This window comes from Phaethon lepturus, unplaced genomic scaffold (assembly GCF_000687285.1).
Source record: "Phaethon lepturus isolate BGI_N335 unplaced genomic scaffold, ASM68728v1 scaffold2249, whole genome shotgun sequence".
Classification (NCBI taxonomy): domain Eukaryota; kingdom Metazoa; phylum Chordata; class Aves; order Phaethontiformes; family Phaethontidae; genus Phaethon; species Phaethon lepturus.
Window position 1 is genome coordinate 53,602 of NW_010562568.1, and position 13,584 is coordinate 67,185.

The 13,584-nt window shown below is 37.8% G+C and overlaps 1 protein-coding gene across 2 annotated transcripts in view; it reads right to left on the minus strand.

Moving 5' to 3' along the window:
• The window catches only part of SIPA1L1 (signal-induced proliferation-associated 1 like 1), a 77,492-nt gene that overhangs the window by 45,765 nt on the left and 18,143 nt on the right, over positions 1–13,584 (minus strand). For both annotated transcript variants that reach the window (XM_010294292.1, XM_010294291.1), the window contains exons 4-6: positions 11,841–12,015; positions 4,300–4,403; positions 2,924–3,081 (exon numbers count right to left, since the gene is read on the minus strand). In XM_010294292.1, coding sequence (XP_010292594.1) covers positions 2,924–3,081; positions 4,300–4,403; positions 11,841–12,015 — 437 coding nt within the window. The remainder of the gene's footprint in view (positions 1–2,923; positions 3,082–4,299; positions 4,404–11,840; positions 12,016–13,584) is intronic.

Below are 13,584 nucleotides of genomic sequence, written 5' to 3' on the forward strand. Positions count from 1 at the left end.
GCAGCTTTTGAATATAGAAAATACATTTCCTTTTTTCCTTAACCCTTGCATTTTTCTCTCCTTTTCTCAGCAATATGCCTATATTCACATTTTAATCTTGCCAGTGTGGAGATTATGTCACCCCTACTGTATAAACAGAAGACCACTTATTTTTGCATCTAGGCATTTTCTGAGTCATCCTCACTACCACAGCGTGAAGGAACCTTCAAGTCCAAAATTATGCTTTTTTTGATAATCACTCATGTATTGTAGTTCTGCATTTTGTTTAGTTTAACTATAAACAGAAAGTTTCTGACACACACTATGACAAAGGCTAGCTTACAATTTAGCTACCTGAAGCTGAAGGGCTCATCTGAAAAGCCATGCGTAGTGTATGATCAACACTAGAAATACAGATAAAACAGATACATTATGAAGACAGTAAAGTCATCTCACAAGGCCAGTTTCACTGTGAGAATCATCTTCCGGTGACTGAATGCATATATACCTCATACTTTCAGATCGAAAACGGCACTAGCTGATATTGCATGCTAGTGATAGAAGCAGACTCCAAAAATACTAGAAATAAGACATTTCTTAGAAGTTTGGAGATATATATTAGAAATAGATGCTTTCTTTTTCAACTCTTCCTTTTAGTTTCCATACTAAGTGATAGACTGACAGTAAGATTGTCTTAGGCAATGTCAACAAGCTTCGCTATTCTCCCGGGTCAATTCTCATTTGATCCAGAGCGGATAAGAGTTGCTTAGCATCCCTGAAGATTTGCCATTCCAGTCCAGGACCATTCACTTAGCAGTCTGTCCTAAGAAGAGACTGACAACTGTACTGCAACAGTTTTGTGACAAGAAATGCTCCAGTGGTTCAAATCCGATTTACTACATATCTATAACTAGATCTGAAAAAAACAGTAAGCTAATTTTGGTCAAAGTATCATGGTAATGGAGTTTTATGAAGAGAAATAGAATGGAAATTGAACGCGCTAGAAATGTATGTCATGGTTCATTTGGAAGGCTGGCTGGTATTATTTTCACACTTTGTTCTAATTTATTTAAGTCCTTACACATAACCAGAGAAATCCCCCCCTCTGCCCCCAATCTAGCAAAGCTTTTTGTTTTTTCGGGGGGGTGGGGTGGGGGGGTGGGTGGAGGCAGGCAAGGAGGGCACACAGGAACAACAAAAATAAAAATTAAGTCACTCAATCTTTAACCATATCTTCTGTTTTGGGGTGCTGGGGTGGGTTTTTTTGTTTGTTTTGGTTTTGTTGGTTTTTGTTTTTTTAAATTATATTTTCTGGCAACTGATACTGAAACATGTCATTGACTGTCATACTTCCTTCAAATGTATGCCAATATATCTAAAAGTATGCAACAGAGGGTACTCATGATACAACCATCTGACTCTTCATGACTTTCAGTGGTCCTAAAGGGTCTGATATGAAGAAATAGAAGCCTAAGTGTTAAACACAATTACGGAATGTAATGAAAAACCTACCAGGGACATTTTGTTTGATTAGGTTTTCAGTATCATGAATCACAGGGATAAGAATTTAATCTGTAACATATGCCAGAGAAGTTTTAAAAAGTGAATGCTGCCGACAGAGAAGCCAGACTTTTGAAATATTGTTTATCTTAGTTGGGAGGGAGAATCACTGGCCAAGGCAGTGCTTGATTTTATTCCTTTTATGTAGTTTTTAATATAAATTCCAGTACATTTTATGCTATATGGCTTCCTGTTTTGTCTAGAATTATGAATCTATGAAACTGTTCCAAATAATTCAGTGAGAAGAGGTCAAACTTACTTTGAAAAGTTTCCTAGAAAAACTTTTCATAATGGAATTCTATAAATTTAAATCAAGTTTTTGCACTAAGAGGGAAAAAAAAAAGAAAGGATTTTAATCTTAAAGACAGTACACAGAACATATAATGCTCTGGCGGTCTCCTGCATCAAATGAACATTGGCACTCTCTCAATTTTTTTTGCCCTACATGCTCCCCATCACCTTAAATTTCAAGCCTGCAGCATCACTAAAGCTGAAATTCTCAAATTTTATTCACTAACAGTAACCAGTAAGGTTCCACCCCTCGTAGTTGTGAATACTTGAAAAATGAAAGTGATTTAGAAATCTGAAGGTCAGAAATATAATGCTGACATATTGAAATTTATTACAGTATAACATGTATAAATCTTTCCCATGCTTTTTAAAAGGAAGAAATTGGAAATACGCAGTTGTGTTATTTAAAATAACAACCAACCCCCCATCTTTCTCTGTGTTTGTAATACCCAATTCGAATGGGAAATGCATCTTGTGGATGCAAATGTGGATGTATCTTCTTTAATCACTTTGACTTTAAGGTCACACTTAAGACTTTTTTCCTGCATAATGCTATGGAATTTCTTTGCTGGACTGAAATGAGGTAAGAAATCAAGACCTTTCAGACAAAATATTTCAGAGAGCTTAACTTCTTTCTGACAGGTTAGCCATAATTTCACTGTCTTCATTTCAAAAACGGAACATTAGCTTAGATGCCCAAATTATCCAAACAAAAAGTAAATTCCTAAGAATCAAAATAGAAATACTCTTCTAGCATACTCTTAATGAAGAGATAAAAAGGAAGTGAGAATAGAATTTTTGAAATCATTCCCAAATGCTTGATTTCTCTCTCTCTCTCTCTCTCTCTCTCTCTCTCTCTATCTGTCTGTGCACGCACACACATACTGACAGCATTAATTTCCTCATTGGGTCTATTTGCTTTATACACTCATGTGTGTCTATTTACTTTTTTTAAAGTGTTCTAAATTCTCATGTCCCAAAATGTCCTCAACCCCTATCTTTCATTATGTTCCCTTACTGAAAATTTAAGAGAGGAATGACACCTCACTTTGTACTCGAATTCCGTGTTTTCAGTGAAACTAGCAATAGCTACCTGTAACAAACGCTGTCAGTACAGGGACCGTGCACTCTTACAATGACAAAGACATGCTGGAAGTGGGAACGAATGTTCTTTGGGCTGAAAGGTTGTGCTCCAGGCTCCTGGAAAACTATTGTCACAATATCATTTCCAATATGTCGTTTTCTCAGAAGCTTTAACAAAAAAAAGATGCATAGGTTAAAACACAGTCTTTTCACAGTTTTCGATTATTTATTACTCATTATTATAAATTAGTATTGTTCAATTTTTTTATTCCAAATGATACCTCGAGCTGAAAGCTGAAACTATTGAGGATTTGTGTGTTAAGTACCAGAACATTAGTTATTCATCTAATAAATTTCAGGCATGGGCACTTTCAGTGTTGTAACAATTTCACTTCTACATGTAACTTACAGGAAGATCTTGTTAGAGAAAATTTGAAGCTAAACAAAGAGGAAAAACAACAACAAAAATCTGCTAGTATCAGAGTAATCAGTGAAACATGGAAGCTGGTAAACATTCCCCACTTCACGCATTTTTACAAGCCAGAAGTAGGTTCTATTTCAAGTTGAAAATAGTTGTCAGTGTCCTTAGGACATGTTATAATGATTTTCTGATAGGCTTCTTTCAGTAATCCAAGACTACAGTAAAAGAGAAAGGTAAACTACAAAGTAGTATGACATCTAGTGTACAGAAGCAAACTAAAAAGAATGCTGTGTTACTGTTTTATTTTTAAAGGAAATTTCTATTTTATTTGCAGAAACGCAAAAATAACACTGTTTCTAGAGTAAAATGCATACATGCACAACAAGATGGCCTAGTATCTAACAAGATCAGGTACTCCAGAGTAACAAAGCAGGTCAGCTTACATAACTCTTCAGTATCATTGAAAAAAAAAAAAAAAAAAAAAAAGGATTTTGCTTCATGTCTTCTTGTGTAGTGTGCCGGACTACCCACTCATCATCTCTGCTTCTGTGCATATTACAATTTGCTAAATGCAACTCTTGAGGTGCAGTGGACTTTGCTGCAGAACGTTGAAAACCATGTCAAATACACTGTGGTTCTTTTGACATAAGATATGAACTTTTATTTATTTAATACAGATGTGCTACTGACATTATTGTAAAATATTTACATCAAAGTTTCAGTAAATAACACATAATTAAATAGAAGACAGTCCTATGGTGAAAAAATCTACCAATGATGTATCTACAATCATCTGCTTTACTCATCTTCCTGACACAGAGATGGCCAATTTTACTTTTGATAATTTTGATTCTTTAAGTGTTTTCTTTGCTAGTAACAAATGAAAGCTGTCATAAGTATTCAATAGTTCAGATACTTTTGAGATGGAGGAAACATAAATTCTATACAGGCATGGTCCATCTTACCTGTTGCTTGTTGTTTGGAGTATACGGCAACATAGTAGAAACGTGGAACATGATTTCATAGTCCTTGTATGTTGTGTATAGAGAGTGAGTACCCGTTGAATCAGCTTCAGTTAAAGAAAAAAGAGAAAATAAAAGCATTACTTAAAAAAAGTTTTAAAAGTTTCATTATTATCAAAGAAAATCATCAGGCAAGACAAGAATTCCTACTCATCCTTGATCCTAGCTGAAATGTCAGCAAGTAAAAAAACAGAGTTTATTCACCTGCCAAATAAATGACACACAAAGATGGCATGTATAATTTTGTGTACTTTTCCCAATGAAGACATTGTGAGGAACAGCGAATTTGTACCAGAAAACCCTGAAGAAAGGCTACTGAAGCATGAAAAGTGGTAGCAAAGTCTGAAATAATTTTCGGACACCACCCAGTATCTCAGGCTAATTGGAAGAAAACTGAACTGTAAAGAGTGTGCAAAGGACTTCAGAAAGGTAGACAGATACTGTGAATGAATACCATGATCTCATGCATAATTAAGTATTGATGAACATATAACCCACAATATATGAAAGAACAGAATGGCTTCTTTTAAACATAAATATCAGGACATTAAATTAACTGTAATGAAGTCAGATAAAACCTTCACTAAAACAGGTGCTTTATGGATAGGAGCAGTCAAAAACCCAAAGAGGGTGCTTAGCATGCTTACAGCTGATGATGGAAAAAGCCCACAACAATGACATTATGATGCTGGTATATTAATCAAAGGTAGTCTCACCTGTCTTGGGTTCTGGCCACCCTATTTTAAAAGTTATAGAAGAAAGAGAAGGGATCCAGAAACAGGCCACAAAAATAATTATACGTGGATGGAGAGACTTCCATGTGGAGAGAAAAATAATAAAAACTAGGATTATGAAGTTTAGAAAGAAAAAAAGAAGAGGGGATATTATTAAAGTTTACAAAGTGTTGGTTGAAGACAACACTTGATTACAGACAAACTGGGAACTTCTGTTTTTACTTTTTCTTTCTCAAAAAAAGAGAGACCTTGAAAAGTGTTCCATTAATTTAAGTAGTAACACATTTAAAGCTGAAATACCGAATACATTCTATTAAATATAACTGCTGTCCATAGTGCAAAAAGCCCACTTTTAAAAATATAGTTATTTTAAAAATTCTGTTTATATGGAAAAAAGCATCCTGGTTATTTGAAGTTATATAAACATGCTGCTATATTATACAGTCCCAGCTATTTATAGCAATGTATTTTAAAAAGCTATTAAATACACTACAACTTGGCATTTTTTATTTGCAGAGAGATCATGTTACTAAGGAGATAATAGCTCTGAGATTTGTAAGGCATTTACAATACCATAAATATACAGTTTATTCACCCAGATTTTGGGTATAAACTTTGACAAGAATTTTTCATTTTCTGTCATATTTGGAATAATAAAATAGAGGTGGCTTTGCTGTAAAATGAAAAACCGCAACATCATCCCTAAAATGAAATGGAAGTTTTTCCACATTATAGCTGCATAGAGATTTTGCATTTCCAGATCACCTATATAGAATGAAACGGGAATGAGGAAAAAAAAAATTCCTAGAGTCTTATTTAAAAAAAAGCTCAGTTAATGTTTCAAAGACATTGGGCGCTCTTTTCCAGCACTCAGAATTGCCATTACAACGAACTAGCTAACTGCTAAACTATTTTCTTTTTAAAGCTAATTACAACAACTGAAGTGGAATAACTTCATCCTGCACTCAGTTCACAGCAGCCTCTATCGTCTGCCTGGTCATTACAATGCACGCCGAAGGAGGCAGATGCACCTGAGAGTCACCTAAACATCAACATAACTCCTTACATGCTAATTTGTACATCGTCTTTCATAAATAGAGCATACAAAAATATTACACAGAACTGGAAAGGGGAGCAGGTGCAAAAAGAAAGGGAAGTGGGTAAGAGGAGAGACGGGGAAGGAAGGTCCCAAAAGAGGGGAAGGAGCCCAAAGGGGCGAGACAGGGGAAGTAAAGCAGTTCTGACAAATGCTGTGCTAGAACTGCTGGAACACCAGCTACACATTCAAGCCAAACTTCCAACTTTCCTAGAGGGACTCCATTTCAGGCAGAAAAGGGTTCTTTCCCTGTCCCCTGTCGTCTCCCCCCCAAGTGCACAGACATCTCAGAACAGCACTGGTTCTGCAAACTAAGTAATAAAGCTGCCATCCCAGTGACACTTTTAATGATTCCAGTTATTTCCAAGTACTTCACTGCTTAAATCCGTGGTACTCAAATCCAACTACAAACAGAAGTCCATAAACACTACAGACTGTGCATCTTTCTCACCATTCACATTTCTTCTTTCTTACAAGTCCAGAATACTTTTTCTGAAGTACAACACAATAATGACGGGTGTTTGCTTTAAATCAAATCACTGCCATTGCAGCAAAATCCAAGACTGAGCACTGGAACAGCATCGTCACCCCAAGGTCAGAACGGTAAGCCGGCACTGCAATCGACTTTGATTTCCTTGTATTTAACAGAGGCCCGAGGGATCTAGGAATTCATGAGCACCTTTTTACATTGAAGACATCCCCTCCTGCCATCTGTTTATGGCACACCTATTGATGCTGCCTTCTCAGTCTCCTCCCATTACTGGGTTTGGTTACTTAGCTGAGGATTTCTCTGATCTTTTCCTTCCATCGTTGTTCACCTTTAAAAATCCACCTGTCCTTCCAATGCTCCCCAGCTATCTTCACAAGGACGGTCTTAAGAGACTCCCATTTAAGCGTTTTCTCCAACCAGTGGTGCTCAAAACTGTGACTAACACCAACAGCGTACTGCTGATAAATTCACCCCACTGAAGCCACATGGCTTTGCCAACCTGCTTTTTGAAGTTCTGCACTAGAAAACTGTATAAAATCCAGTACAAATAGAAAATCCAAGTCAGTGTTTCAAAGGAAAGCGTGTTGCGAGGAATTGCAGGAAAACAAAAAACATAAACGGTACTGCTGATGCAGGAGAAGGAGCAGCCATTGCTGCAAGCTGCAGCCGTGCTCACAACTAACGGCACACGAACAAAAAGTTTCAGAGCTTAATGTTGTTCCCATCTACCTTTGCTGTTACAAAGCCCTGCCTTATTTCCAGTTTCTCCTAGCACTTGGACCAAGTTCAGCACCTGTCAAACCTGCTCTCCTTTCTGTTACACACAGGCATTACACTTCTGTTCCGTTCAACTGCTGTAAAACACAGGTTGTTTTCAGACACTATTTCCGAGGACAGAATCCTTTATTTCGTAACATACAAAAGCAAAAGTGTAACACAAACAGACAGGAATGCAGATGAACTTCCCCCATGCCCATTTCTGCTTCTGAAGCAATCGAGGAACCTCTGACCTTCTTTGGCTATTGGTCTCCCGGTGAACACCTCAGACTCAGCAGGACGTCTATTCTTACTTCCACATGGTTGAAAAGATGTTAAATAGTACGACTTAAGAAGGCAAACCATCTGTATTACTTCGTTAGAAACATTGGGGTTCACTGACAACCCCTAAACGAAATGTCAGTTTGAAGTCCAATCAATCCCTACAACCTACTTAATAACTTCTGTGCTGTTCTGATATTTTTCTCATACCTTAACCAAAAAGTCATGCGGTATAAACATCTAAACAGAAACCTACCATTATTAGCTAAGTTTATAACCTCACCTAATAGATAATTCATCAATTCCCACAACTCATATTAATCAATCTCCTTCATTTCCTCCACAAACCACTCCAGCACTCTGCTGGACAGTCTCCCCCCGCCAAGTTACCAGGCCTAGCATTATCCAGCTGATACTGAGAAATAAGACTAAATGAAGGGTAGGAAAAAAAAGAATAAATTACAACCAGAAAATAAAGTAAAAATGACTGAAGTTATAATTTGAAAGATCACTGTGATGTTTATTACTTTAAAGTGATGCCCATAAACTTCCTAGCAACCGTGGGATAGATGACATTTTCAAGCTCTATTTCCTATCCAAAGTCTGCAGGCTGCCAGGAGATAGACTGCTTCCCCTCTGGTAATTCTAAAAATATACAAACAAAATTTTAAAAGTAGCAGCGCTTTTCCACAGTGGCACTGGCAGAGATCCAAAGCTAAAGCCCTTGAAGGATCCAGTATACTTAAATAGGCTTTTACTTACTAGGATGCATAAGATTCCTCCTTTTAAAAATTGGCTCTGTTACGGATACTTACCAATTAGGCCCCTAATTCTCAAAATTTCTAAGAACAACTGTTTTGAAACTGCCTTTTGATAGAACAACTTTACTTTTCCAAATTTGCATAAAATACAAATAACTTGTGAAAAATCCCAGAGTACATATACAAATGAGCTTCCCTCCACGCTGAGAAAATCTTTCATCGTGCCTTACATCATGTATCTGCTTTTCATAGGTTGCTAAGTACTGTCAAAGGTATAGAAACTAGCAAGGTAACCTTACATAGCTCTGACCTTTCTTGCAAGTTAATGAGGAGACATTTGTTTTTAAGAGCATCTTTGCAATCAGCTGTGCTGACATTAAACAGAATTTTTACGCATGAAAATTTTCTGAGCAATGAGACCATAAGAACTATTTCATGACGGTGACCTCCAGCAACAGAAGAGCACAGAGCTGGAAAAGGGAGAAGCTCGCTTCCTAGACGTAGACCTAGCTGTTTCAACAAAACCACATAAACCTAAGGTCACGGTGAAAATCACAACCTCCTCCTTTGCAGGCCTTTCTGTGTTAGGGCCAAGGCAGAAAAGACTGATTGATTACTGAGGGTAATGTCCTGGTTTTGGCTGGGATAGGTAATTTTCTTCCTAGTGGCTGGTATAGCGCTGTGCGTTGGATTTAGGATGAAAATAATGTTGATAACACACCGATGTTTTCAGCTGTTGCTAAGCAGTCAAGGACTGTCCAGCTTCTCATGCTGCCCTGCCAGTGTGTAGATTGGGGGTGCATAAGAGGCTGGGAGGGGGCAAGGCCAGGACAGCTGACCCAGGCTGGCCAAAGGGCTATTCCATACCATATGACGTCACACCCAGTATATAAACTGGGGGAGTTGGCCGGGGAGGTGCTGCGGCTCAGGAACTAACTGGGCATCAGTCAGCGGGTGGTGAGCAACTCTGCTGTGCATCACTTGTTTTGTATATGCTTTTATCTTTTTTCCCCTCCCCTTCTCTATCCTATTAAACTGTCTTTATCTCAACCTACAAATTTTACCTTTTTTTCCCCAATTCTCTCCCCGATCCCACTGGGGAGTGAGCCAACAGCTGTGTTGTGTTTAGCTGCCTGCTGGGTGAAACCATGACAGCCAGCTATCGAAGACGTGGTGCCTGTCTGTATTCTGCTGTTCACACCTTCCCCATACCTGAAATGCAGTTCTTGCTACCATCTCTGGTCATTAGCATTTGGCCTACCACAAGGTGGCTTTTTTTCCCCCCTTTTCCTATGCAGAATATGCAATAAGGGTTTCTGAATGTAGCTATCCAAAGAGCTTAGTGTTGTGCCCCAAAACCTCACCTTCTCTTCCACCACTTCCAGTCTGTGCTTTGCATACTGGCAGAAAGGAACACACAGCACCATCAAGATAAATTACAAAAGTTTGTTGCTGTTGTTCATACTTGGTGCTGGCTAAACCTGCTCGTTGCCCATTCAACAGGTGCTAGATTGTAGTACATAAAATAAAAACCCGACAAAATTCTTTCCTCAAGTCAGAAGCAAAGAGAAGGAACTCAAACATTTCTGGAAAATTCTGCTGTTTAGAAGAAAATTTCAAACAAGTACTTAAGACACAGTTACAGCTTTCATGGGTACATCTGAGCAGATGAATCAACTCTTAATCATACAGCATTTACATGTACTAGAAACCAGTTTGTGATGACTGTCACCAAAAAAGGTGGGTTTTTTTTCAGATGTCTTAACTAAACGAAGAAGAAAGGGAAGAGAGGATTTTACTTTAACTACTCAAAGTAACAGGACGTCACAATATAAAACCAGAAGCTATGAAATAATAAATATTTTCTCTCTTTTCCATACGCATTTGATTTTGAGAAAGCAACATTTCAGATCTGCAGAAAAGGAAAACCCATCCTGAGAATTATTATATACTATATTTCCAGCAAAGACAAGAAAATGTTACAGGCAGAAACTCCCAGGCAGAAACTCCCTGGATCTCATCTGGAATCATGTATATAACCCTAGCCACTAAAATTAAAGAGACTGAATTCAAACTTGGATGAGCTCAGAGGAAAATTACCAGGTAGTACTGCATGGGGGGGGAGGGCAAAGAAATCCATGCCTCCCGTACCAATAAGACAGACTTGGCTTATTAAGGGTAACATCACAGAAGCAGAGGAGACACAACTGTGATGTGTAAAGGCACTCAAGGGAGTAAATACAACAGAGGGAATGAATGTAAGCATCGCAACTCAAAGAAAGCAGGCTCAATGGTAAATGTGGGAGAAATAAGTCTTAATTTAGGTTTAAAACCACAGGAAGTTTTATAACCCTCTGAGGAGTGATGATTAAGCTGACCAAGAACAGCCTGAGGAGATGGCAACGTGATGCCTCTAAGAATCAAGGGCACAAGGCGGAATGGTGGACCACTAAAGCACAGCAAGTTGCTGAATTTGCGATAGGGTACCCATGACAAGAGCACAGTCTTTCCTGCACTGAAGTTGATGAATGCTTTTCAGCTTTTATGAATCAACTCCTTATTTAATTTCCTTTGCTGCAAGTGAGCAAAATAGCAAAAGATTTCCATAGGAACTGGTTAGTTCTCAAAGGAAGACAGGGCATAATTTCTCCCTGAGTATTTTTAAATAGATTTACAAATTGAATACAGCATATGCTAGCTGATAAACAGGTATTTTACAAGCTTGATTCCAAAAGTAGGGAGTTTCTTTTATAGATACTGTCACCCCAGATCATCTCTCCACTGCATTTTTGTTGCAATATATGTTCTACAGTTAAGGCTGATAACTGCCAAATCCAGTTTAATTTCCGTAACTCAAAAGAAAAATCACAGAGGGAGGAATACATTTAATAGCAGGAGTAAGACAAAACTGTTTAGAAGAAAAACTACACACAACAAACACAGCAGAAAAGCAAGAGAACAACTTGTAAAGGTGTAGTTACATAGATGGGTTCTCAAAAATTTTCTGGTAACAGTCTATTAGCCTAGCATTAAAAAAATATGACATACCAACTGTATTGATTACTCCTTAGACAACACACTGATGATGGATTTGCAATGCTGATAATAGTTCCATAGTTACTGGTTTCTTGTTGCAGCTTTAGTAATAATTTCATACGAAATTAATACAAAAATCCAGTAATTAACAGAGTTGAAAGACCATATGGGTATGGGTCAAATTACGTATTTGCTCTGCTGTTTCCCTTCTAATATTGAGCAACTGTCTTCCTGCAAAGAGTTTAAGAACTATCTATTAAAAATATCAGTTAGCAACCATATGATGCATTTTGTTCACTTAAATGGAGGGAAAAAAAAAAAAGCCTTACTCTTTGTATCCAGCTGAGCACGATACTTTTCAAATCCCTTGAGCCGAACTCGTTCTCCCAAGAGCTGAAGAAACTCTTCAAAGGCTGGACCTGCTGATTCATTATTATACATTTCCTCTTCTGTGCTTTGCCCAGCTTTGCAGTACATGATGCCCACCTTAAGTTGGTAACTTAACTGCAAATGGAAAAAGATGAAAATCTTGTATGTATACCAAGTGATGCAGCAACTTTTTATTGAATTCACTTCACATTTTTTAATAAACCCGTGATTCACAAAGAAAAAAATGCCTAATTGTCAGTCTAATTTCAAACGTTACTCTAGTTCCAAATACTCTCATTGTTTTCCACCATAACTGCCTTGATGATGGCGTATTTCATCTGAAGATGTCAAAATGTTTTCTGAACTGAAACAAACATTAACGTTCTTTATTTTCAGAAGGACAACACTGCAACTTGCAAATGGTGAATATCTTACAGTGACTCACATGTAAAGCGCTGGCTGAGTAATGCCAGGAACTTGACTCTCACTCTTAGGCTGGTACCATGGTTACCATCCTATGCTAAACCTTCCACACAGAACAGCAGGGCACAGCATGTGCTCTCTTCTATAACAAGTGACAAAATTAACATTCCCTGACTTCAACGAGAAGGTAAGACTTATCCACCTATCACTGCGTTCATCCATTAGGATTGCTGAAAGAGTCCATGGCATGCAGTCAGCATTCTCTGACTTAAAAATGCAGTAACAAAGAAAACAACTAACTTGAGAAATGCTGGTGATACTTTAAAGATACTATTTACCAGCATAGACCTTCAAACATATCTGTGCTTTTTACTTCCATTCCAGGGTTAAAAAAAAAAAATTTCCTCCCACACACAAATTTCTGCAGAGGCTCCATTTTAAATAAATATCAAGCAGACCGACCAGAGCAAAATCACAAGAAAGTCTATCAGAACTGTCATGAGATTTACAAGTTTGGGCTACAGGTTAGTGGGAAGTGAAAACAGTTATTTGCAAGGGCACTGGAAGCAAAGTCATCTGAATACACTGTGATTTACTCTCAAAGCTTCTATTACAGGTCATGAGGCAAAAGCTGGAACTTGCTGGGATGATGTGGATGCACAATTAAAGTGAAATTAATTTTAACTTACTCTATTTATGGTGGGATAATTTAAAAGCCTTCAGAAGTGGCCTTACTCTGTCTCTAATTAAAGTAAGTTTAAAAATTAAAACACTCTGAAAATTGCAACTTTACTACATTCTTCTTTTACTACCAAGGATGAATGTTGACAGGGGTAAAGTATTAGCAGTAAGAAATTAAGGAGGGAAAAAAAAAAAGGAGGTAGAGATCAACCTGGCTTGATTACTCCCATTGAAGAAGTTAAGGATATGTAACGAGTCACAGTTCTAGGCTGTTTCTTTTTTCCCTTCCAGAATGTCCCTTTTTTGTCATGTGACACAATTACTACCTGACTTTCATCTTCCAAATATGTCCACATTTCTTATGATAAAATACGAGTACAGCATAGAATCACAGAATGGTTTGGGGTGGAATGGACCTCAAAGAATGGACCATGGCAGGGACACCTTCCACTAGACCAGGTTGTTCAAAGTCCCATTCAACCTGGCCTTGAACACTTCCAAGGACAGGGCATCCACAACTTCTCCTGGGCAACCTGTTCCAGTCTCTCATCACCCACAGTAAAGAATTTCTTCCTAATATCTAAATCTACCCTCTTTCCC